Below are 27,264 nucleotides of genomic sequence, written 5' to 3' on the forward strand. Positions count from 1 at the left end.
ATGTAGGCTACAGTTTCAGTTTAGATTTACAGACATTTGTCAGCCTTAAAGTTCAGGTAAACTCTAATTAAATAAGGTAGGCAAAGAGTTAAAAACGTGTTTGTTAGGTCTAATTAATGCGACACTTATATGGTAACTAAACCTCAACATTGATTGTACATGATTAACCACTTCCCTTCTTACTTCTAACCCCATATTGTACCCACCTATCCAAACATTTACTCCTTAAAGAAACATAAAGGCAAAACAAAACACCGCATGTTCATATTTAAATAAAAACACATGCACACACAGGTGCTCACAAACATTTTAGGCATGTTTGAGTTTATTGTTGGTATGTGTTTTCCTGCTGCTTGGTCTGGGCTTGGCAGAGCTACAGTTGAGACGTGACTTTTTCTCACACAGCACTCAGTCATGAATGTGCAGGTGCCCTTGAGGAATGAGAGTTGTTTGTCTGCCCACTGAACCTGCGTGTCATTAAAGAAGAATTCAAAACATTCCATCAGACAACTCATCAGCGTACGTGGCATAGCCAAAGATACTCGGCTTGGAAGGGAGAGTCCAGTGATGATTATGTGCACAGGATTTGTTTTTTTCTCTTTTATCTAATATTTAAATCAGAAATAGAAAACTCACTATCACAAGTCATCCTGTAGCCAGGATAGTGACCCTGAAGACAAGCCAATGAGGAAAAGTGATTGGTATTTATGGTTTGCAGAGTGACGATAACCTGGACTCCATGGGAAATGTGTCACCTAAGCTCCAGAGGCTTGCTGAAGCTAAAACTGTGAATCTCTGAAGCTGCTAGAAAGACCAAGGCCAGGCCTGACCCCAAGCGGACAGGATAGCACACACACACACACACACAAACACAGCAAATCTTCCCCACCTGGGAGTCAATCACAGGCGATAAAGGAACTGTTGGTGGAGGCTATGGTTTTCTGCATCAGTTTACACCTTGTGTAAAGGAGACCATATGACACAGTGTAAGGTGTTTGCCTTCCTCAAAACCATTGTTGTACCCTGTAGCAGTAGGCAAAGAAGCTCATGCTGGATGTCAGCCATTGCCATCTAGGGCTACAACTAATAATTATTTCCATTGTTGATTATTTTCTAAATTAATCATCATAGTCAATAAAATGTCACAATTTGAGATGTCTGAAAATTGCTTGTTTTGTCTGACCAACTGCCTAAAACACAGAGATTTTAAATTTACAATGATTTGAAACAGTGAAGAGCAGTTTTACATTTGTGAAGCTGGAACCTACAATTTATCAGTTTATCAAAAAATGTTTATCTATGGTTAACTTATTGTTTCAGCACTCTTGATATCATAAAATGGCCACATAATTTTCCTGAAGAAAGGAGAGATACCAGCCTGTATTCTTCATGTTTCTAACTGAGGGGATGAGTGTTTGTGCTGCCTTGAGGGAAGGGAAGGAGTGAAGAAAAAGAAGAGATGACAGGTCCCTCTGTACTGGTTTTATGGCCGATGGCTGAGCACATTGCTAGTGGTTGGTCACATGCCCTACAAAGCTGTTATCTAGCACACAGAGAAGGATTTGTCCAATCTTACCATACCAAAGCTAATTTTGTTGCCACAAACAGCAACTGATGTAAAAGAGACCTATTGAGAGTGGACATTCCCCAGACCCTACCGAGTCATTAGTGTCCAGCAACAAGGTTACATAACCTGTTACGCCTCCTCAAATTGTTACCTTAAGTCTAACTGAGCCCACTCTGAAGCCTTGACCCTTTTTCTCTGCCAGCCTTCCCATCCAAGCTGGGGTCCGAGTTCAGAGCAGCCACATTAGTGAGGGTGCTCTACTTGGCCCCAGAGACCTAATGAAAACACATACCAGCGAATTAGCCTGCCAGCCTGCAGTTTAGCTAACATAAATATGAGAAGTTCAGCCGTGACCTGGGGAACGCAAACACTTTGCTAGCCACTGGAACAAATGACTGGGTCAGAACACAACACACAACTCTTGTTTTTTACAAGACCTCAGCTGTAGAGTAACGTATGGGTTTGTTCCAAAAAGTGTCCAAGCTATGGATCTGATTGATGTAAAAGAGGGATTTTGATTGCTTTAACTAGGGTACAAGGGTACGTGATAAAGTTTCAACCTTTGCCTGAATTTATAGTTATGATAGTGAAGTGCAGAGACGCTCATAATGTAATTTCTTTACTATAACACATAGAACAGGCATCTCATCCTCACATAGCTCTTTGTAAGTGTTGCCATTCTTACAAATTCTTACTTAAGAGCTGCTGAAGAGCCAGAGGAGGTAAAAGGTTACGGGTGGAGGGACAAAGGCAATCCGTTGTTAAAGAAGTGACCATTGCAGGATCTGGGTAAATGTGCACTATTAAGCTCTCATATGACTCCCTTAGGTAAATGTGTTACAGAGAAAGACAGTCTTTTGTCCATATTTTCAAAGGTGTTCTTTCTCCTCTCAGTTTTTTGTCGCCCATGGGTGTGTAAAAAGAGGGGGTGGGGTCTCATTATGTAAGTGTTTTTTTTCTCCCATGACTTTGTGACACTGTGCTGTTAAATGTTAGCTGCTGTTCCTTTATGAGACTGCTTGGAGGCCCGTCCAGTTATGTTAAGATCTCCTACTCTGATAACATCCCAGACTTTTCCTTTCTGTTTGAAGGACCACAATAACCTGTTTCCACCCCTTGCTTATAACATGGACGAGGTATGACTGAGGAAGTAGGCCATCATCCGGCAACAGCAAATGTCTGACTGATGAGGTGTCCTTGTTAAACAATGTTTTGAAGAGGTAATGTAGATGAAAGTCAAACAGCTCTCACTGATAAAATGTTTCTGAGTTTCTTTCAATGCATCCTTTCCCTGGTTTCCCTAGTTTTGCTCCATCTCTGAATGAGCTGACCTGATGGCTGCTGATTCAGCTGATATAGCTTTCATACAAGCAACATTTCGTGAGAATGAAACAGCCATGAACATTTCTTAAGAAATTTGCCTTGTTAACAAGGCCTAAAAGACTACATCTGCAAAATTGCAAAATGCTGAATCCTTACAGAGCATGATTGCAAGCTGTCTAAATTCTCTGTTTATGGTTCGTAGTTGTAAACCATTGTTTATGCAGAAAGAGGATTCCATATAATGAATGGGTTCAGACTCAGGAGGGCTACTTGGTAATCTCACCTCAGTCGATAAGTGTTCCCTGTCTTCTTTGGTTGCTTATACAGGGCTTCAATACACATCTTATCTGTCATGTGTTGCGTAATTTGTAATTAACAAGCAACTGATGCAAAAAAGCTCCTTGTCCCTGCACTGGTAGACCCTAATTTGCTTGGGTAGATAGCGTGTATGTTACCACTTAAAGGGATAGGGAAGGCTGACAGCATGATGTCATTCTTTCATTAACTTTATAAATCATTTGTGCAGTGGTTTAATGGTGGTGAGCCTAGGTCACACACTAGTGTGAACTCTAATCCCTTTGCGGTGACCTCAGTGTAAAGCAGTCTGAATGGAGCAGCAAAGGTCTCGCACCTCGTAAAACTAAACAGCCCAATTGCTCCAGTTGATTTAAATGCTTAACACACTACCCACATCTTAAGCCTTTTTCTCTCCCATACTACTGCTGGCATTTCTGCCACATCAACTACTGTGGTTAGCAAAAAGGACAAACATCTCCTCTGTGGCCTGACAGGAGAGGATCGGTGGATTCCCAAACACTGGTGCTGGAAGTCCTTCACCTCAGGACTGCAGGATGACGTGCAGAGCTGACGCTCGAATGGTATTAAAAGATAAGTTCCTAATCCTTTTGGCAACAGAGAAAAACACTGAAGCAGGGATAAAAATAAGACATCAGAATAGGCTCGAGATCTCATTGCCTTGTTTGTAATCTAAAGACAACACATGGCAAACAGGCCTGGAGGGGAAGTGGTGTGTGGCCTTGCTGAGAGTCCTCAACTTGGATTTCTGTCAGTTATCACATTATTCTATAATGTGAAGTTAGCTCTAGAGTTGGAGCTTCTGATAGAACAGTCCCTCATGATGTGAATGGTTATTTATAATGTTTGTGAATAAAGATAAGATTTAAATCTTAGGTAATCTTCCTGTATGTGTAGGTGAATGGTGTCACAGTCGTTTTTCAGTTGTCTGCATAAAGAGTCAGTATATTTTGTTTATTTTTTATTTCGTTGGAATGAAGGCACATCTGTAATTTCATCTTGATTAACTAAACTTGAAAAAGAGGATGAAGAAGATGAGTAGTGTCTTTCACAAATATCCATTCATGGAAAAAAATTCGTGCATTCACTATTAACCCTAACCCTCTCACTGTTCTCATAGCATTATATTTGGCCAAGGCAGATGTTTTCAGTGAAAAAGCTAAAAAACACTTACTGTACGCTACCTGCTTAGCACCAAAGACAGACACAGTTAGCGACTGGTTGGTGAATATAGTTGAGCATTTAGCAGCTAAAGAGCCTGAGAGTTCCCTCAGGAGTTGGCAGAGACCACAAACAGAGCTAAAAAAAAGAGTGAAAAGTGGACTTGCCTTTGCCAGGTGGACAGAAACACAGCTTCAAATAAATGCCAGTGTTGCTGAACCCTGCATCCTGATGTCTCAAGTGATTAAGTGAATATGTTTTTCAACTCCTCTCATTTCCAGTGGAGCCTCATTTGTTAAATGCTTCTCTCCAGGGTTATGTATGGTGTAAATCTCTGATTGCATCTCTCTGTTACAAATCAGCCAAAAACAACAGCCATGTTTGACACCACGGGTGCTACAAACAGTAACAGGAGTAAAGTCAATCACCTTCAGTGTACTAATATTTTCAAAGGGGCAACACTTATGGGTGTTAATCAAATTTGAACAGCTGGTTTTGGTTCATCTTTCTTGACCAGAAAACCAATGGGGAAAAACTGACATGATGTTAGGGATAAATGCAAAAGATGGAAAACACTAAGGAAAGACAGTAGAGCACTGGGAACTCTTGTGTTACAATTGCAGACCGACTGATTGCAGTGGAAAGCTTGAGTGTGAACTGCACATCTTTTTTGCCCACAAATATGAAATTGCCTTTTTAAAGACTTTTTTCCTCTGGTTGCAGCAACTGATTTGTTTTCTTGAAGCTCACACTGTGTGGGTTGGTGTGAAACAGCAAGATGCAAACAGCAAGCAACAGGAAGAGAAGGATGAGACAGAGAGAAGATGAAAGCTGCATTAAGATATAGGCAGCAGAGGAGACGTTTTGCCACATCCTGCCTTGCTTTCTGGCAATGTGACCTCCCAGACCGGAGGAATTCATAACTATAGCTGTGCACATGTCTGCTAGACACTGTTTGCACGTAAAGGCAGTGATTGTGGTAAAGTGCTTATTTCCTTCAGGCATAAGGAAAAAAACAGTATAAACATGTTCAACACAGGCAGCTGAATTAGTAAGACTTGTGTAAGTGATATTGCTACAACAGCTAGCCATGCAGCACTGTATTCACATAGGATAAAATGTAGCCTATTAGATCATCTTTTCATCTGTCTCAACAAAGTATAGAATAGAGGCAGCATGTAGTCGAGCTCTGTCTCACTGACTCCACATGCAAGAACTCTCCATTCTTAACAAAGCGTGTCTAGATAGGCCAAAATAGCTGCATGCAGATTTAGATATTACACCACCCTAAAGGCTGTTGGGGTGTGGGCATGAACAGATGCAGCCAGGCTTAACCATGGACAGACACAAAGCCCAGACAGACCAACTTAGAAACTGAAAGGGCTTTCTCAGCTGTTGCTTCTGTCGCCGGTCTACATCCCCCCTCACAGCCGCATCATTGTCTCATTAATCCAACAACAGGCAACATGAAACCTTTCACAGCTCAATTCACTGTACATGCTTTATGCCTACATAATACTAGCATTATTCAGACAATATCAGATGGGATTAAATAAAACTTTGGGAATTTGAAAAAGCAGACACGTTCTTGGACCAGATGAAAAATACTGGACAACACAATCGTGCACCCGTGGCCATCCATCCAAAGCTTATCTGTGGGTTGGTTGCCAAAACAAATTATTGTTGTCTCAGTTGGGGCTTGATGACATGGAAAAATAAAGTTGTAAAAAATAACAATTGCAGTCTGACGGTAATAAACATGATTTCAAAGCAACCTGAGATAAAAATGTTGGAGGAACTCTCGTGTGTCACTCCTTTCTGAGATGGTCAGATAAACCTAAAACTAGTCAGCACGGGTAGGAAGAATATAAATGGCACAAATTTGAAGGAGAGTGATACAAGAAGACACACCAGTGGGTAGAAGAAGGATAAGAGAAGGAAACAGAGGAAATGGGAAAGCTGAGAAATCCATTTGGAATGTCTGACTCAGGACAGAAATGGAAAAAATGTATTTTAATTGGCAACTGAGCATGGGAGGTGGAGGTGGGATGGTAAGTATTAAGAAATAGGGTAGCGTTGGTCTAGCAGACAGAACTACCAGTGAGAAAAGAAATGCCAAGAAACAAAGACAAATTGAAAGGGGGAATGAAGACAACAGAGAACTCAGGGTGCTTTAAAGAAAATCCTCAGCACACCTAAATTAAGAATTGTAAATAAGATGAATGCCTGCAAGGAAACAGTCATTAGCTATAATTTCTATGCTATTTGCTTTGGCAGGCTCTTGCCAAGGGAATCTGTGATTATTTTTTTAAAAGTGGCTTTGTTTCATAAAAGGAAATATTCCCCTGCACAGCTATTGGAGATGACAGACAGACACATGATACCACTGTGAAAAAATGTTGATAGATTAAAAGTACAAGCTGTACTCATTCTACTTGAAAATCATGTTTTGTACTTAAACCTGCACCCTCTGTCAGTGCGCCCACAGACTACATGAAACAAATCTAACTGGTGCTGCAGGTCACTAGAGAACACAGCCCAGTGACTCTAGTAACAGCAGGTAGATGCAACCATATGTCATCTGAGGCATGGCAGGGGTCAAAGGTTGGCTTGCTACTATTGATGTCATGCTGAAGCGTGCCGCTTCGGTTCTCTGTGTTTGTTCGCGTAGCCATGGTGACAGTGCAACAAGCCATACATACACACACACACACACACACACACACACTCACTCACTCACACATGCACTTTCTAGCAGCACATGCCAGCTTTTATCATCCTCTGGCCATAAGCTCAGAAATAAGTGAAACTATTGAATGTGAAGACTTGCATATAAAGACTTGAAAAACTATTATCCAAAAAAACACACAACTGGCTCAAGAGTTTCATGACATGGATCTAATGAATGCTTGATTTTTTTCCCCTCAACAATAAATGTGTGTGGGAAGAGGAGTTTGCTTTAAACCATAGCCAAGTAGATCTTTAAAGAGGTTAGCCTCGGCCTATATCCTCAGTCCGATGGCCCATATCCATCCCTTCACAAGGCCATTGGGGAGAGCTTTGTGGTTTTGGTTTGTGGGATTGTTTCAACTTAAAATGAGGTGAAAAATCATAACAGGAAGGTCACAGGTTTGCATGAGACATCCCAGCACCCTACTGTGTATTAAGTAATGTTTACTGTACCAGTTTACACTGCACCAAATAGGGCCAGAGTTTTGTGCATGAGTGTGTGTTTGCTTATGCATATGTGTGATTAGTGTTTGCCTGTTCCTATGTATGTTTGTGTTGGTGTTTTGTGTTTGACCACATGTAACCAGCAGGCAGCTTGCTCTTTCACTGTGGGGCCCTTTGGGACTTGCATAAGGAACGAAGTGAGGGGAGGTTTGGGTCAAAGGTCGAACAAAGTGGAACCTTCTTTTTCCCTGCAACTGTCACACTTAATGGCCACTCTTTTATTCATATTATGAACAGGTGCACTATACAATGCAGGAAACAAGTCTTTTGTTTTTGTGCTTCAAGGAATAGTTTGATATTTTGGGAAATACGCTTATTCACTTTCTGGCAGAGAGTTAAATAAAAAGATTATGCCACTCTCATATCTGTCTGCTACAGTTAGTAGCTGGTTAGCTTAGGTCAGCACCAATACGGGAAACAAGGGGAAACAACAATCCTGGCTCTATCTGAAGGTAACAAAATAACTCCAGTAACTTCCTGGAGGGTTGTAAGCCTCTGACTGGCCACATTAAAAACTGTTTGACAGTTACTCCTCCCATTCAAAGTCTCCAGTCTGCTAAGCTAACTCAGTGCTGGCTTTAGCCTTATATTTAATGGACAGATATGAGTGGTATCAATTTTCTCATCTAATTACCTGCCAGAAAGCGTATTTCCCAAAATTAAAAACCCTGATGGTATGTAGCTTATTACATATTACTGTTATTATTATTATTGTTATTATCATCATTATTATTATTATTCAGTCTTTTTTTTGGTTCTATTTTTAAGTTTTAAATTTAAGTTTAAGTTGGCAATGATCCACTAAGAAATCAACTACATTAAAGGTGGTTCACCCAAATTACAAATAAGTTATAAATATTTACTTGCTTGATATTTATAACTTATTTGTAATTATTTGTTCCATTCCACAATATGAAAGAGTTGGACTGAACAAACAGCATACCAACAATTGTACTAAAACTTTCAGGCTAAAAATGTAACATTTATTGTCCCAAGGGTGGTGTTAGTGGAAATACCATTGGGTCACCATTTAAGTGTAAGGACACTCATCAAGTGTCTAAAATGGTTAAACCTCTGGGGAGAATTAATATGTTGAGTACATTTCATGGCAATCTGCCCATTAGATTATGCTATTTCTTGTGTATAAGTAGATCATTTGGCCTCATGGTAGCACTAGAAGAAATGTGAGCGGTTCACCAAAATCATAGCAAATTGTCCTCTGGGAATAAAAAATATGTGAGGGAAATTTTGTGGAAATCCAGCCATAAGGTTTGATATACCTTGACTTAGACCAAAGTGTTGTTGAGGGGGAAATTGTGTACTGACAGTGGTGATAGAAGGTTAGGTGGTCAACAAAATACAGGAATCATTTTCTGGTGACCGTGCATATCCAAACCAAATTTCATGGCCTGAAGTATATTTGCCATGGACTAAAGAGTTCAACCAACTTTAACACAAAAGGCAGATAGCACACACAAAAATAAGTGGAGTTATGCAAACAATATTACCTGTTTCCTCACCTGAACTCTCATGTAAGACTCTGAACCTGGTCCGCAGCTCAGAAATCCATTTTCTTGACTTCTTGCAAAGCCTCAGAAAGGTGAAATAATGATGAAGAGGGTTCGGACGATTGCCCTCCTTTTCCACAGAAATCATTCATCCCATGTTGTTGAGCCCTGGCTGTGGCCCTATAGCCTGCTACTGTTTTCCTGTGTTTTGTTCTCATTCACGCAAACGAATACTTCTTCAGCCTCAGTAAATCCAGAGGCCGGCTTGACCCCCATGAATCTGGCTGCTCATTCGCTCCCATAATTTTATATTCTGTTCTTACTTTTTTAGTTCTTTTTCTTTTGCCCTTGCAAGACCTCCCAGGGAGAAATCTAGACTTAAGTGTATGCACTCATATGCGCGTGTGTGTATGCGTGTGTTTCCACTAGCTTAGCACTCGAGAACCCTGCAGCCATGAATTATAACTCACATCGACAGCCATTTATTCATGCTTCCCCCCAGGCATCTGTGTTAAAACTGCCTTCTTTATCACCTCCCTCAGCTTTTCAGCTGATCACATCACAAATCAGAGTGACCCACAGTGAATCAAACATGTCTCAACATACTTTATTTCACAGGAAGGAATTTGTTTTGCTGCCTTTAAGCAGAAGCAGAAGAACATTTTGCACTCCTGTTTTACAACCCTGTGAAGGATTTTAAGTGCACTGTAATGTTGAACTGGTGAGACAGACAACAGAATATGTAAAAGTAAAATGAATTTCCCTTTAAATAATATGTAAAGGGTTGGAGGGTGTCCAGCTTCCAGTGGTCTACAGCTCCTTCCTCAGGCTGAATGGAAACATAAAACACTCTGGAAGGAATTCCGATTGAGTTAGCCACCCTCTAGCCCAATGTCTGTGGCCACACTGAGGACGTGTCCCCACTTTGAAGGGACAGCCGCCGCTGACAGGCCCTTATCTAATTCGAAACCCTGAAACCCCACAAATAAAGGCAATGGTTAGCACCATCTGTTAGGTTTTAACATAATCTTCCTAATCACTTCTAATGATTTGTCTGAGGAACCTGAGTTGGATTTTCATGTTTGGTCATAAAGCCTACACATCTTTATCTTCATTCATAGCTTGGTATTTATTATAGACAGGGCCTCTTGTGTTAACAGACACTGAATTGCTCCTTTGTCTCTCTTCCTCGTCTATTGAGTGGATTGTCTGTTGGAGAGGGGACCATCGTCACTGTGGGACGGGGTTATTTGGTTCTGTGCTACCATTCGCCTCTCTGGCCATAACTCTGAGCTCAGTGAGCATGTTTCTCACACCCCCTCACTCCAGCTGGGGGACAGGAAACGACTCTGTCTGCGACTGAGGCTGATGAACTGTTGTCTCTCGTGAGCGTTACGATGGCAATGTGTAGGGATGGCAAGAATGCAGCACCCAGATGCTGGATCTCGAGGCATCCCCCTGCTGACGCAAGGCCAGGCCAGAGGAATCTACTGCCACATCCCCGTTAAACCAGAGGCAAGACTGAGACTCTAGCACTGAAGACAGATGAATTATTTGGAAACTACAGATCACTTTATTATTTAACTAAAGAACAACCACAGGGTTCTTTTTTTTTACATCAACAAACTATAATGTGAGCCTTAAAGTCATATCATATGTTATCATTACAAAAATAGCTGTCTAAATATGGAGGATACTTAAATATCATTTTTGCAGCAGTGGTAGGTTTCATAAAGATGATTTTACAATCACACAGGAAACAAAGAAGCCTCCCATACAAAGGAGAATACAAATCTTGTACAAATAAAAATAAAAAGACATCCCCAAATCTAGCCTGACATCTGTCTCTTGTAAGAGTTTTCCAGCACCTCTGATGTAATTTCACTTTTGTCTGGAGTGTAACGTTAATGTCCACTGCTGTATGTGATCCAAAGCACTGATCAAAGACCCCAGAGACAGGTCAGTCATATGATCTGGCTGAGTCTAGTGTGAGACAAAAACTGCCAAGACAGCTATGAATTAAATAAATTCAAAGCTCACAAGGATGAGGTCTAGAAGTGTGGTTCCTCATTGCTTTCATGTGCTTAAACTCCCAGAAAAATAAAGGTGCACATGCATTCAAAAATGATAAAAAATAATCTCTTGTCATCTTTGAAAAAATGTTCTCAGATGGGCAAGTGTTTGTAAGGGCAAGTATTATATAAATATTATATATAATAATATTATATAAAAGTAACTAAGTGCATTTATTCAAGTATTGTACGTATGAGGTACTTTACTTGAGTATTTCCATTTTCTGCTGCTTCATCGTTCTACTCTACTCATCGTTCTATATTTTTTCTCCACTACATTTATCTGACAGATTTACTTTTCAGATTGAGATTTCACATACAAACATAAGATAATCTTATAAAATACAACACATTGTTAAAGCTTAAACCAGTTTTTGGCTTGTGACCCCTTATAAAAAAAAATATGCGTCTGGTTGGGGCCCCTTGTTTTTTTTTCAGATGTCTATGAGTTGTTAGCATTTCAACCAAAGAGACATTTCCCCTCTGAACTTCTCACTTGGTTTGATTTAAATGAATGCTTAAATCATCCAATATTTCACAATAAAAGCCAATGCCAATAGAAGCCACAGATTTGTGTATCAGAACTTTGCTCTTTCTTCTCTTCTCTCCCATTAAACATCCACCTTGTATATATATATATATATATATATACACACATATATCTTGTGACCCTTTGGAGGGGCCAGACCTCAAGGTTGGGAACCACTGGATTAAACTACCTAACGTAGTTACCTAAAGTAGTTCATACTCGTTCCACCTCGACCAGCAGTAAAATACTGTTTATGCATTGATGTATCAGTATTAAAAATCTAATAATGTCATATGTACATAAGTTACAGGGGCCATTTTACTGCAGAACAAGTACTTTTGATACTTTAAGTACATTTTGCTGATAATACTTCTTTCTTAAGAAAGATTTGCAGGACTTTTATTTGTGATGGAGTATTTTTACATTGTTGTATTGGTACTTTTACCAGAAAAGGATCTGAATTCTTCTTCCATCACTGGAGGGTCTGTAGCTCTTTTCCAGAAGGTGCACTGGAGGAGCATTTGTGATGGACTAAACAACTAAAACAAAGCAAAATGCTGGAGGATTTTTCACAACCGGGCAACCCCAAAATTATCCTTATAAATAACTAATTACTAATCTATGAAGCATTAAAATGATTTGTAAAACGATTTGAAAAGTGATACCTGCTTTTTATAAAATTAAAAAGGATCAGGATCAAACAACGGTGTTAATTGACAGAACTGTTTTAGTTTACTGTAAGTGTAAGGGTGCAAAGGGCATGTACACCATCCATGCTTTCAGACACACTAATCCTGTCACTATCCAAAAATGTGCTGTAAACAAGGAAGTAATTTGAAGGTGAGTTCATAACAGCTTGATGAACAGAAACTAAGAGGAGCTGGAATGTTACTGAGAGTCGAACTGGCCCATCAGCTCAGTGTAATGCCCATATTAGGCTGTAATGCCATCACATTCCCATCATGCCCGTCATGAAGATTGCCATGCATGTCACTCCGAGAATTCAACTTGATTTCTTGGGTTGGAGAAGTCATGAAAAACCATCTTATATAACCAGCAGCTAATAATCACGCATTTGGGCTTCTCCCCTCCTCCTGCTAGGTTATCTGCTGCCTCCACAGAAGTCTGCTTTGTAAACCCAAATTATAGGCCAAAATGTTCTTGTAATAATTACTAAGTATGATAAATTTTGCCCCAGATACAGTCGACTTCTACAGTTCCTGGAGGATCATGCAGCACAGCACGTTTCCCGGAGTTTTCTATTGACCTTTGCTCTGTCATCTCATAACCGCAAGACAGATTTAATTGGCGTCTACCACTGTCTGAGAAATTCACCAACTTGTCACTGTGACCCCTTCTATCTCTGTCCAAATGTACCTTAGCCTTTAACTCTCCCTCTATTCACTTTAAAAGACAACAGCATTAGAGCATGGGACGAGTATTAAGAGGAGGAATACGGGAGAATTTATCATCTGCATTAGCAATAAAATTAAGGTTCATTGACATGACAGAATAGGGAGTGATGTGTGATAAGCACGTAGCACCATTTACAGTAAGAGCAAGCACACTTAAGGGACTTGGCTCCCGGGCTTGGTCATTTTATGTGAAGGAAATGATGTTGAGAGGTGATAAGACCCAGATGGTCCTTGGGAATGTTTTGTATCTGTATCCTTAGCTTAGACTGGGAGGTTGTGTAGAAACTACAGAACGTACATTTACAAAATCCACAATTTATATGGAATAAAAACGTGATAATAAATAACTCTCTCTGGTGCTAAGGGAGCCAAAAAGTGTTTTGGATTTTAAGGGCCATATCATTCTTCTTTAATTTGCTATTTTTATGAGCAATTATAATAATTATAGAGCGGGTCACCCACTAATAGGAAGATAGGGGTTTCGATCCCCGGCTTCCCCCAGCCTGCATGTCGATGTGTCTTTGGGCAAGATACTGACCCGAAGGCTGTGCCATCGGTGTGTGACTGTGTGTGTATGATTAGTTTCTTTCTGATGAGTAGCTGGACATCACTAAATTGCCTGTGCATTGTCACCAGTAACTTGACTCGTGCTAGGTTAGCAAACTGCTGCTACAGTTGCTGCTGCGAAGTTAACAGCCAGAGAGGACGAGACATTTCCCAGAGCCAGCAAACCAGCTCCAGACAGCGATAATCACAACTCTCCAACAACAGCATAGCTTGGCAAACTAGAAAGTAAGCTGAATGTCTGTGGGCAAGTCATATAATGTTACCTGACACACAAATCATGGCTGGAATAGTGTTTTGTGGCTCGGTCCGAGCCACTTTGTTTGTTTCCCATTTACAGAGTCAGGGCTGTGTACAAACACCAGATTTATTTTCAGCGCACACACTGAATGGGCCGCTAACATACCATGAGGACATATTAGCTTGAAAGATGTGTATTGGATTAGACTCGCATACCACACTATTGGTCACACCGGATCAAGTGAGGCTGTAGCAGCAAAAGCCATGAGTGTTTTGAACTGAGCAAAGGTGAGTATTATTGCTTATGAATTCTCGTTTCATTTGTAAGAGGAAGATTAATGTTATTTATTGTTACAAAAATTAAATAGTCTTGCTTTAAGGCAACAAAGAGCATATGGTCCATTAACTTATTTTTGCTTATGACTGATTGTGAATGATTAAATAAATGCAGTATTTATCTTACTTTGAAATGGTAGGCTTACTCGTGTGTTTAATCTGCTGTATCATTAGACCTTGCTGAAATGGTTCTCAGAATAAATTGCAATCTTCTATACATTGAACTACATAAACACTAACCAGTGTACAGTAATGTATTGTCACATCTGGGCATTTGAATAACTTCAAAAGTGACTTCTCACTTTAAACCTGGCTAAAGATGTTCTTTAGCCATGAAAACGAGTTCACTTTCTCCAACCGTTCTAACCATAGATTAATTGAAAGCAAACATGTTACCCAGATACTCTAAGCAGTTGGACTTATGTGAGAGATACGAGGCAGAGTTTTATCTTAGTTTTTATTGCAGGGCAAGGCTATCTCTGTTTCACTGCAGCTTTTTTCAAATATAGCATGACTAGAAAACCGTTGAGGAATCAACCAATGAAAGAACACCAGCATCGGAAAAAAAAACAATGACAAACCATAACAGGTATGTTAGAAATGAAGACAGGTGACATGTCTTTCTATTCTGGCGTGTGAGAGAAGTATTTGTTGAGGTAATAACAAGGATTAACTCTCAACTGTGGGAGTGTGGGACATACCAGGCCTGTGCCGAGAGCAGATGACAAAAGGCGCTGAGGAAATATGATCTTTTAAACGAATCAATTAAAGAACGAATGAGAAAAAGTGCTCATGGTGACAGGCATTTAGCAGGTTTGCATGCCACAGGTGTAAAACTTGTGTTCTTGGTTCTTGGGAACTGAAAGTCGAGGCAGTGATTATGCAACTGCGGTATGGGCTGGCAAAATGGGTTGGGTTCTCATAATTTTCTAAGCTAATAGTCATTGACAGACTGTCTGCCAAGGTTTCACTGCAGCTTCCCTTTAACAGCCAGCTTATGCAAGCTAATGAAATAGGTGGGGTATCCTCGGCCAGCAGAAAACAAAAGAAAAAAGCAACAATGTAGATGCTAAGACAAATATTAGGACAAGACTTCATTATTCAGGTCTAAGCACTGCATATCTCAACTGCAGAGCACGTTAATCTCTTTTTGTGTGAATTGTATGCATTTGAGAGCCAGGGGAAGTGGGTTTGGTAAGCATTTGCACATGAGAACACAGGAAAGAACTTTCGGAAAAAGAAAGGCAGGTATGGCTGTAAAATGCAAATGAATGTGTTTGCAGTTTTAAAAAAAAAAAGAGCATGTGATTTGTGTGGTGTGGTGTTTATGTTTGTGGGAAGGTCTGTGAAGGGAGTCTTGCCACTTACTGTCATGCATGCTAGCACAATGCATCATGTTATTGTTATGTCTACACACTTAGTTACAGTGTGTCCAGACCCAGCTGTAAACAAAGGGTATCCAGGTAACCAGGTGGTGGGTGGAGTGCACCACTGATTTCATCAGTATCTGTGGCAAGAAGGCACATGGAGAAGCATTATTTAGAAATGATTCAGACAAAAAGAGAAAGAGATTGTGGGGCACTAAGAAACAGGAAAAAAAGAAGCCATTTGGCGTGATAACTGTGCAGAGTGAGAGTGGTGGTGTTAAAACATGCCTGCATTTACTGCCAAGAACTCTTTTTATATGATATCAGGTAAGGTAAATACCAGCATGGCTGAGTCACTTGCCGTGCCCCAACACACCACCCATCACTTTCACCACATCATAGGTGAAGTACTGATGCATGGAGTCCTGGCATTCTCTGCCTGCTGCACCTGGAGCAAAGACAGAGAGCCAAGAAAAAAAAGATAAAACTGGAATGTGTGCTGCTGGACAGTTTCACGTAATTTCTCTAATGAAAAATTATAAAATACAAATACAGCCACCCAACATTTTTTTTGTTTAATGTTTAGAGTTAGCACACTTGTCCTTCCATGCTTCACATTTAACCATTGACTCCATGAAGCTGCCCAGTGCCCAGTCGTCTGCTGTCTCCAACTGTATTTTCCCAGCCAGGCCAGGGATTTGACCCAGCAAACCTCTACTGATGAGATCTGCACTTAGATAATTTTCTAATGTATGTTATCTAACAAGCTGGATCTCACACCGGAACAAGCCTCCAATACATAGCTCAGATACGTTTGTGCCTGTCGACAGAACAAAAGTCACCATGATGGTGCAGCTGCAGGGGGTATGTGTACACATTGAAACTGTCCTGCTTTGACCTTCAACTTAAGCAATGGCTAAGACATCAGTGCTCTGATCTAAATACAGGTCAGGTCTAGTCCTAGGACAGACTTGAGTGCCTGAAGGCAAAGAAAAGAGCAGGAACAGGATGTCCCCAATGTAACAGAGAGAAAGAATGCTTCGAGCGGTTACAAGACAGAGGAGACATTTCCCATGACACAATCCCTGCCATTTCCTGGAGCTCTGAGGTTTTGTACACAAACTGGTCCTGTGGAATGCAAAACCGGCAGGTCAGGCAGTGGCCCTTAGGGTTACTGCTGACGTAAAGCCACATGTCCAGCAGGCAACCATAAACCTTGCATCATCCCATATATCAAAAACTCTGGGAAAATATACATGTATAAAATATGATGCCCTAATCCCCTCTCTTGACAGGACCTAAGTGACCTTTGACCCTGCTCTGAGATGGAAGTTTGGCCAGACCCTTCCCTTGAGCCCACAGTAAGATTGTAATGTTCTTTCACTTGAAATACGACTGTATATTTGTTTCTGTCTGTCTTGGTCTTGCTCCGACCTCAATGAATTATGGACTTGCAGCTTTCTCATTAATAATACTTTCAGAGAGATTGCATTTCTCTCGTTGTATATAGACAAAAAGATAAGAATATAACTTGCATGTAAGTACAATTCTAATATTATTAGGTAGAAAATCTATCTTTATAATTATTGAGTTTGAGCTAGTTATACTAAAATGGTTTCAGGAAATTCTATTCTGTAGATTAGAAATTTAAAATGTGCTGATTCTGTCTCTGTACTTGTGTTCAAAACCATTCATACTTTCCACACGTCCTCTCCTGTTTCAGCCATGATGATTTTACCAGAAAGGAGCGAGCCCCACTCCCTCTATGTTACCCTGTGAAAAATGCATTGTGGATTTCTCAGGCTCTCTCTTTACCCTTTACTGAAGTAAACCTGCCATACGTCGTCAGAACAGAACGAGTAGTCAGGGCCACATCTCTCGTCAGTTTATAAGAAGGCACATAAAGTTACAGCTCCTTGGTTTGGGTTTTTATCATCCTGGATTAAATTCTCAGAGGAGGGAATTCTTTCAATCTCTCACTCCAGTCCCAGTTCTGTCCTGTAGGCTGGATGGGTTTCACAGAACACAGGATATTTTCTATTTTTATGACATATCCCTGCAACAACTAATATAAGAGCGCTATGTCCAACTGCAACACACACAAGCACTGAAACCTCTCTCAAACATTGACAGTTTTCTTTGGACATTTACTATACCAGTGAGCAAAGAACAACATAGATGCATACATACAATAGTGAAATAGAAGAAACTCTGAAAGATAACAGAAATAATATGTCTCCAGGCAAAGCATTTTGTAAGTAAAAGAGTTGAGAGGCTGCAGACTTTGATGAATTATTAGAGCCATAGTTGAAGAAAAGGATATGGATTAAATGTATCTACTGTGAATTGAGAAGAGAGGCAAGAAAAGGTCAGACACAGTAACTCTATCTCACCAGATGCAGACACATAGCTATAATCATAAAATCAAGTCTAAACCAAAGCAGTCAAACTGTGGTTTTACAAAGTGAAACAAAACCTCTCAGACAGGTAGAGAGGAACTAATATGATATCAGATGGAAATGTTGCAGTATGAACTTATTGGCATAGAGACAACACCAGACAAAAAGCAATCAAACCAATCAATCAAAATATGAAATTTATGTCAAATTTATGTCTTCCAAGGGACACTATCATTGTTATCTGCATCCTCTGTCGGCATTTATGTGAGGATTTTTCACTGACTTGTAAAGTTAGAAAAGTGAATGCGGTATGTTTTACTGAAAAACATTTTGAAGGATAATCTGACCTGCATAAGACCCAAAGTCACAGTATTTCAAAATAGGGTTAGTTGTCTCATAGATGTATAAAGAATGACTGCATTTCAGTGTATAATTTCATAATGTGAGAGATCAGGTTGAGTGGTTCCCAACCTTTTGTCAGAAGTGCCCCTACAGCCCTGTGAGATCCCTTAATCGACACCCGTCATGTTCCAAATGTGTTCATTTAAACTGATTATTATTTAATGAGTGAAATGAGAATGAATATAGGATGGTTCGATCATATGTCCATTCTCATAATGCAACTGAACTGTCAATGTTTAGGTCAGTTTGGTTAAGTCTGCATTCACTACTGCTTTGGCAGAAACTGGACATTTCAACCATCCATTACTTTTAGTTATCTCAACCACATATACATTACTTTTAGCTATTTCAATCATTCATTATTTTTAGCTATAACTATTTCAACCATTTACTGATTACTTTAAGGTACTGTTTATCCATTACTTTCAGCTAACTTTTTTTTAAACACTTTATTTATTACTTTTAGCTATCTATTTTAACCATTGCTTTTATCTTACAGTTTCTCTTTGCTTTTCTGCTATTTGTTATGCACTCTTAGTCACAAGTTCAGGTATTATAGCTGACACAATATGTGAACATATTTTTTTAATCAAAACAAAATGTCTATTTTATCAAATTACTGAGCTGTTCCACAATTTATGTAACTTAGCCCCTGGCACCTGCAGAAGTAATTCCTAACCAGTATCCCTGCTGGTGTGGTAGAGTATCTTGGAAATTGTGTTTCACATTTGTATTATCTTCAACAACCCATTTTAAATAAATTGCATGATGCAGTCACCACACAGTTCATAGTTATTGTTACTTTAAAGCTTGTGTTCATGTGTTCAACGGTGCTGTCTGTCAGCATTCCCGCTGCTCAGGGAAAGGTTTTGCTCCATATATGATCACCCCATCATGTCATCATCATATTCTAAAGTCAGAGGGATGCTTTATTTTTATGTAATGTCCTCATCAAAGGGAGGCTGATGGTATCTAGCCATCTTGGCTGGTATTAGCTGATCACAACAATGATAGACTGCATCACCCTTTTTTGAGATGTAGAACAAGTGTCATCTCATCAGCTTCAAAAGGTCATTGAACTGTTTTATCTTACAACTGTACAGTGAGGTAACATCTCTGAGAAATGTAAGATACGCATTATTCAGTTCAGCTGAAACGCCCTCAGTAAAATTAGCCTCATTTAACTTCGTTACCAGGTATAGCGTGACATTTCAGCTTCGCCACATCCACGTCTTCAACTGTTTCACTTCTGCTCATCACTCTCACATGGGACATCCTGTCGAGTACATCTGCTTCTGAAGCCACTCAGTGTTGTTACAAACCTTGTATTGTGTCTGCACTATGCACTCATTACATGTGTCTGACCTGGAATAGCACAGCCCAGTGTGACTCACTTGGCCTTGTCCTCCACAGGGTGAGCACATGAATGGACTGACACCAGGGAGCTGTTATGCTTTTCCTCCTGAAGCAGTGGCAGATGCTTCTTTTGCTTTTGGCACTGCAGTCACACTGCAGAATCCATGACTGCTCCATCACATGCATTTCCGCCTTGAGCACGAGGCAAGCCTGCTGCCTCCACCACTTCCAACAAACATTTTTCTCCCAAAAATGCGATACACGGTTGTGCACGTGGGATGTCCTTGCTCTTTCCCTGAGCAACTGTAGGTCTTCAGAAGTCTGTTTACTCTCAGTGCTGTGGGCCAATCTTGTCGAAGAGGTGTTTTAAAGGCTTTTCCAGACCACCGTGCACCTACACTCGACCTTCTCATGGTAATTACTGGGCCACAGGGAGACTGCAGGCCACGTGTAGCAGGAAGCTGCCCAACTGCATTAGACCATGGTCCATAGACTGTACCATGCTGTCAAGATGGATTCAGAAACAACTAATGGCTGAAGTGCACGCCAAACTTCTGAGTGTTGCTTGACTGTGCACGAAGAGAGAGGAAAGAAGACAGAAGTTTAATACAGAACATAATGAGTTTGAATTTTCTATTGGCATTTGCTTTTTCACTCAAGTTAAAGCAATTTGCACACTGTAGCCACAGAAACTTGGACGTGCTTCATCACCTCTTCAAAAACAGTAACAATGCAACATGCACACATGCATATGGAAAAGTAGCCTACTATATGTGTATTCAAGCTTCATGACTCTGAACAAGATAAGCTTTAATGAAAATAACAAATGGATGCATACAATAAAACAGCTAAAACTCAGTAACGTCTGAGGTCAAGCAGTTCAAGATTTTTAACAATGCTTGGGAGTCGTATATATTTGAAAGAGGTTTCGAGGCCTGCTGTTATCTGTCCCTCAGACTCTGGGACAGCAGCCAAGCCGATGCCATCTCAAGGGGAGGAACGCAACAAAATGGCAGGAAATTCCTACTTGGTTTGCTCCCATCAGCAGGAAAAATTCTTTAGAAATCAGGCTGCTGAAATGCTGAAAGTTCTTTTGGCTGGTCAGAAACTCAGCTGTAGGAGAATGCACATCAGATGGTAACAAGTTAAAATGCAGAAAGATAGCAACAAGGTAAAAAAGAGGAAGACGAGATAGCAGAGGGCAGTGACACTTCAAGTGCCTCAAAAAATTACTGTAAATGAGGCTTGTACACAATATCAGCATAAACACTGGCTCTGAATTGAAGCTGCAAAATAACTTTCATGCAAGAACTATCTTAACAGAAAAAAATTTCATGACGCATACTCTACACTCTATATGACATTTCTTAGTGACACTTCTTTGCCTAAGGATTTATCCAAATACAGCACCATGTCCAGTGTTTTTTGACAGTTTATAATAGGAAGATGCCCTATTCATAATTACTAGACTTACACAAACTCTGATAGATGAATGGTTTGTACCTGAGGATCCGTCGTAACCTAGTGAAAACTCAGTCACATGCACATGATGACGTCTTGTACTCACACAACATATTTTCCAGTCACTGCTCAGAACTTGCATGATGGATAACTTGTTCTGAATAATAGTCACTTTTGGACCTGGGCTTTTGTTGGAATGTCTTGCTTTAACATGGGCCAAGTTTCCCCTTAGTTTCCTTTCAGTGCAACTACCTTTTATTTGAAAATTTGCAATGCCTTTGTTTGACATGCCTAAATCCAAAACACTTGAGATCACAGATGACAAGTTTATTATTATTATTAAGATTAATTTATTAAGATTAATTTAGTCAGTGAAAATTATTTTAGTTTAGCACTTCAGTCTGCTGAAACCATTGATTTGCAAGACTCTATTTTAACACGAATTTCAAATTTTTAGCATGGATGTTCATTCTTAATCTTGTGAACAGTATTTATGAGGAAAATAATCTCAACTCAAAGATCCACTTCCTCCCTTTGCCAGAGCTTTCATCATCTGATTAAGACTGTGAGATGCAGTTAAAAGCTCAGAATATGTAAACCTTTGAATTGAAGTGACTTTGTCACACATTTAAAGAATATTATAGGTATTGCTGGATGGTTTGTATAAACTTGAACCAAAGCTACCAGAGCTGAATGGCATCAGTGAATGACAACTCTCTGTTAGACATGCCTAAAAAAAAATTCCCTCAACACAAGCCTGGAAAAAGGGTGCAAGGTCTCAAAATCAAACACTTTTGATTTCACTCCTCGAACCCTTAAACTCAGACTCATCGTGCTCCTTTCTGGCTATTCTCAGCCTCATTGTCTTGATGTTGTCAATGAAGCAGCCAGAGGTCAATGTGCCTTTATTCATGGTGTGGTTGAGGACTGATATTATGATGTTTTGCTGCCACCTGGTGCTCATACTAGCATGTGTAGTTTAAAATTCCCTTTTTATTGATATTGATATTTACTCATACCTCCATTACTGCTGTGCAATATCCTCTCATTATAAATAAGCTACACTTAACTTGGCAGTTCATGTACTATTACTTTATTACATATTATTATCATCAACCGGTAAACCCACTTTGTACTTCACACTTATTTTGTTTTATACTTATACCCACTTGGTACTTAATTTATTTTCTGACCTGTATTATAGAGTGTAGTGTATTTTTTTTTCTTAGTACTTCTATTCCTGTGTGCACTGACGTGATAGTGAGCTGCTGTAGCAAAAGAGTTTCCCCTCTGGGATCAATAAAGTATTTCTGATTCTGATTCTAATTGAAAGGTTAAACAGGTAGAGTGCATAGTGTACTGGGTTTTTTTTTTGTCTCAGAAGCTAAATTTAATTATAAGGGCATACCACATCACAGCAGTCACAGAAAGTCTAGTTTATACACCTCCAAAAATATATGTAATTTACACTTACATCATTGATCATTTATGTCACTGGAAGTATAAACAAGTCCCCCCACACACATCCACCCCCCTCAAATGTAATGTTTCCCAGATGTCTCAATGGGAAAAATCAAACTATACTAAACAAGGACATGAGAAAAAAATGGGAGGACTCCAGGTGGCTGATAACAGGAAGATGTTTAGGATTAACTGGCCTTGTGATAGTGAAAGACATGAAAACATTGAGAAGAAGAATTTTCACGTGCCTCCATCTTATCCTCTTTTCTTCAGCTGCTCTCTATTGAAGCAGAACTTTAGTGAGCCGGGCTCCATGGACAAGAAGGTGGTGCTGATCACAGGCTGCTCCTCGGGAATCGGTCTCAGCCTGGCTGTCCGGCTAGCCTCTGACCCCAACAAAACATTCAAAGGTAACCACAGCTGACATCGACCAGTGATGGTCTTTTATTGTATTCCTGACGTGCTAAAGTGTCTTCATAGAGAGGTTGCACTGAGCCAGGAACTGTTGATGTTAAAGACGTAAGCACACAGTGACACTGTACAGTATGTAATGTTGTACTGTATGTGCTGAATGTGATACTAGGCTAAACAAATAACTATATATATATTCTGCAACATATATGTGATTTGTATAAATAGCAAAACATTTAAAACCATTATGAAAACCATTCACTATTCCTTTTTAGGCCAATGTGTGTATTCCTTTTTATATCTGTATCAAAAAATGCCACTAAGTGCTGCTTTCTGTTTAGTCTATGCCACAATGAGAAACCTGGCCAAGAAGGAACGTCTTCTAGAGTGTGTGAAAGGCCTGCACAGGGATACCTTGGACATACTCCAAATGGACGTGACCGACCGGCAGTCTATCCTGGATGCGAGGGACAGGGTTGTGGAGAAGAGAGTGGACATTCTGGGTATGCTCTTGTGTCAGTGTGTTCTGATTAAGATTGTAATTTGTGTGTGTTAATGGGCTTATCCTCACTACTAACAGTGTGCAATGCTGGTGTGGGTTTGATGGGGCCGCTGGAGGTGCAGTCCTTGGACTCGATGAGGCATATTTTGGAGGTCAACCTCCTCGGTACCATCCAGACCATCCAGGCTTTCCTGCCAGACATGAAGGCTCAGAGCCAGGGCCGCATTCTGGTCACTGGCAGCACTGGAGGGCTTCACGGTGAGACAAGTAAATTCTCGAGTAATCATTAAATGTCAACAGTGTTCCACATGTGCAGTTTTTGTAATGATTTGACAGAAATCACAAAAACAAATCATGCTGATGCTTGCTGCCATGCATGAAATTTCCAAAATAACCCATCTTCGTACTTCACGCTCTCTTACAGGTCTCCCTTTTAATGAGGTGTACTGTGCCAGTAAATTTGCAATAGAGGGAGCATGTGAGAGTTTGGCTGTCCTCCTGCAGCACTTCAATATCCAGTGAGTTTTAAAGTTAGCTGCATCTTGTTTCCTGTAACTGTAAATATGGAGAGACTATTGATTTGGTGCATCATCCCGTAGTGTGAGTCTCATTGAGTGTGGTCCAGTCAACACTGACTTCCTGGTCAACCTGCAGAAGGCGGAGCTTGGGGATGCATCTCTCCAACAGGTTGATACCCGCACACTCAGCCTCTATGAAAAATACCTGCAGCACTGTGGCTCCGTTTTCCAAAATGCAGCACAGGACACAGAGGACATCGTAAAGGTATGTTGTATGTCTACAGTATAACTGCATCAGACACATGAAACAATTCTGGGTGTGTGAGTGAAGTTTAAGTGCTGGTTTCTAGTTATACCCTTTTACACCACTCTGAAACATTTTCTTTGGTCTGCTATCTAAAAATAAAATAATGTTCGCTAGCTGTGGATATGGAGGAGCCTCTCACCGGTCACACTTTGTGCAAGACTTTGAACTCCTCCTTTATGAATTGCACAATTCCACATTTGTATTTGCATGGGACAGTGGTGGAATGTAACTAAGCACATTTATTCAGGTACTGTACTTAAGTACAAATATTAACTTCTTACAATACATTCATTTAACAGCTACAGTTACTCAATTTTACATCCAAAACCTATGATGTGCTAATAAAATATGATCAGTAATAATCCTCCAATTATATAATAATATAACGCAGACAGGGGCCACTCTGCATCTAGTACTTTCCTTTGATACTTAAAATGCATTTTTCTGCTAGAACTACTTTTATTTTTACTTGATTTTTACCTGAAGTAAAATTTTGAATGATGTTCTTTCACTTGTAATGGTGTATTTTATATAGCTACTTTTACTTTAGTAGAGGATCAGAATAATGATATAGGTTGAGTTTATCACAAGCTTACAAAATGTAACGGGTCAATATAAGAGCACCTCTACATTTAACCACTGTGGTATGTTTATTTTTGTCTCCAAGGTATTTCTAGATGCCATCCAGTCACCCAGCCCTGCATTCAGATACTTCACCAGTGGTGTCGTGCCACCTCTTAGCAAACTGAAGATCACAGAACCAGATGGCTCGTGGTACATCAGTGCTATGAGCAAAATCATTTTCTCAGCTGAGGAACAATAATTTTGCACATCCCTTGTTTTCAACCAGGCCACTGGTGCAGACTTGCTCTTATTTACTTTAGGCGCAGAAGTTAATAATTAGCTCTTTCATTTTTGATTTCTGGAGTAAAGTTGATGCACTCTGACTCAGTGTGTTGCTCTGTGGTTGAAAGGGCAGTAAGGTCAGCGTATCGTGAGTAGAGTTCACAGGAGGGAGTGACTTCACGTTTCTATTTTTGTATGTCACTTATCAAAAGTTATATTCCTTTTCACAATATAAAGATATGAATATAAAAATAGACCATTGTCTGGTTAGTGGAGAAATATTTGGGATTATGTTTTAAGTGATACAATAGCTATTGCATTCCTCTTGTTTGATAGTGTTCTTACCACACCGGTTGGCATGTTTTCACTGGGCTAGGTGTGCTTGTGGACAGGTTTTTACCACATTTTTTACAACAGGATTTTCTTATGTAATTTTTGATTGGCTATTTTAAGCGAACAGGAACAACCTTGTTCTGTCCTTGTTCCAAAGCATGAAATGAAAAAAAAATCTGGCTCCCAGGAATTTCTCCACTGGCAGCAAAACAAAAATATTCATGAATTTTACATGTTGTATTTCTTTTCTAGTGTCTGCTGAACTGCTTGCCTTAAAATGCCCCTTGGGGGATAAATGAATAAAGTCTTTGAACTGAACTGAAATGCAGATTGCAGATTGTATTGTACAGTTGTACCTTAATTACTTTGTCTCTAGCGATAGGAAACAATAGTGAATATTTCATTATAGAGGTTAAGTGTCACAAGAAATACGCTATAAGGAACACAAGGAATAATACTCAAATTCTGCATTTTTCCCTGTAAATATGTATTCATGTTAATGTCAGAAATTATATGAAACTAATTTAAATCAGGAGATACAGTATTTTGTTAAAGTGGAACAAGCACTTTTATTAAAAAAAGAAGAAAAGAGGAAAAATACTGTTCACCTAGAAGTGGATTGTCTCTCTGTCCTCTGGTCCTCTGTACATATTGCCACAAGGAATACACAAAGAGTTGGCGTCATATATTCTGTGGTAGTTCACCTTTGACATGTGGCTTTTTAATTCTTGAAGTCTAACAGGAATCTTCATGAGTCTATCTGAGAAGTTTACATATGTTAGACAAGTGATCAAGTGATCTTATATATTTTGTACTTACTTGACACACAGTTCTGATTGGTTGGTTCAGTGAAAGCCTGAAAACACATATTCAGTGACGTCTTCACAAACCAGTGGCATCAATACAGTGACTTCGTGACACCAGTGTAGTGCAGTTTGGAGAATTTGGTGAATGTCCTGAGACAACAAATTGCATAAACAGACAAAAAAATTGTTATAGTTATTACCGTAATTCAAAATAACAGAAGGAAGAAATTACCTCTAGTACCCATAAAAGTATCAATAGAAATCTAAAACAGGACAATTAAAAAAGATGAAAAGTTGAGAAGAGTCTTTCTGAATTGTTGTTAGTAAATTATAAGGCCTCAGTTGGGCTTTTGAATCACTGAACTGTATAAAGTTCAGGGATCAAAGACTGAATGAGGGCCAGCTGGAACAGCTGTGTAGTTTTTGGATCAGGCTGGGGCTGGTGAGCCCATGAGTATGTTCTCTTATAACCTGAGACAGGTTAGCTTGTCTGTACATCTACTAGTTTCGTTTCGGGCCTATCTTTGATAGGATTGACTGAGGTAGTTAAATCCCTCCATTATCAAGTGCCCTAATTCCAATCTGAAGATCCTAAAATGGATCCTGCACTACCAGTTCTGGCTGTGTTACCGCACAGCCACCTAATACTCCACTTAGAGTTGTCAGCCTTTCAGAGCGTGTAGTATTGTGCAGATCAGTATAATGAGAATTAGGTAAAGGTTGTTGTAAAATGTATTAAAATTACATTTAGTTTTCCTACTGTCATAATTTAAACCTTTTAATTTAGTCTATGTATTAGAATGCTGCTGTTTGGTGATAAATTTATTACTG

General features: G+C 39.7%; 1 protein-coding gene across 3 annotated transcripts; it reads left to right on the plus strand.

Moving 5' to 3' along the window:
- The first annotated feature begins 14,136 nt into the window (after positions 1–14,136).
- Positions 14,137–25,945, plus strand: hsd17b1 (hydroxysteroid (17-beta) dehydrogenase 1). 3 transcript variants are annotated; one of them, XM_044180367.1, is made up of 8 exons: positions 14,137–14,216; positions 16,927–16,992; positions 22,984–23,120; positions 23,463–23,624; positions 23,702–23,881; positions 24,048–24,141; positions 24,223–24,406; positions 25,116–25,945. In XM_044180367.1, the coding sequence occupies exons 3-8, from the start codon at positions 23,024–23,026 to the stop codon at positions 25,269–25,271; spliced, it is 873 nt and encodes a 290-aa protein (XP_044036302.1). In that variant the 5' UTR covers positions 14,137–14,216; positions 16,927–16,992; positions 22,984–23,023; the 3' UTR covers positions 25,272–25,945. The 3 variants fall into 3 exon arrangements, with proteins under 3 accessions (XP_044036302.1, XP_044036301.1, XP_044036303.1); XM_044180366.1 differs by having other exon boundaries at positions 14,148–14,216; positions 16,927–17,000; XM_044180368.1 differs by lacking the exon at positions 14,137–14,216 and adding an exon at positions 14,782–14,853.
- The last annotated feature ends 1,319 nt before the right edge of the window (positions 25,946–27,264 follow it).

The sequence above is a fragment of the Siniperca chuatsi genome, linkage group LG21, assembly GCF_020085105.1.
Source record: "Siniperca chuatsi isolate FFG_IHB_CAS linkage group LG21, ASM2008510v1, whole genome shotgun sequence".
NCBI lineage: Eukaryota > Metazoa > Chordata > Actinopteri > Centrarchiformes > Sinipercidae > Siniperca > Siniperca chuatsi.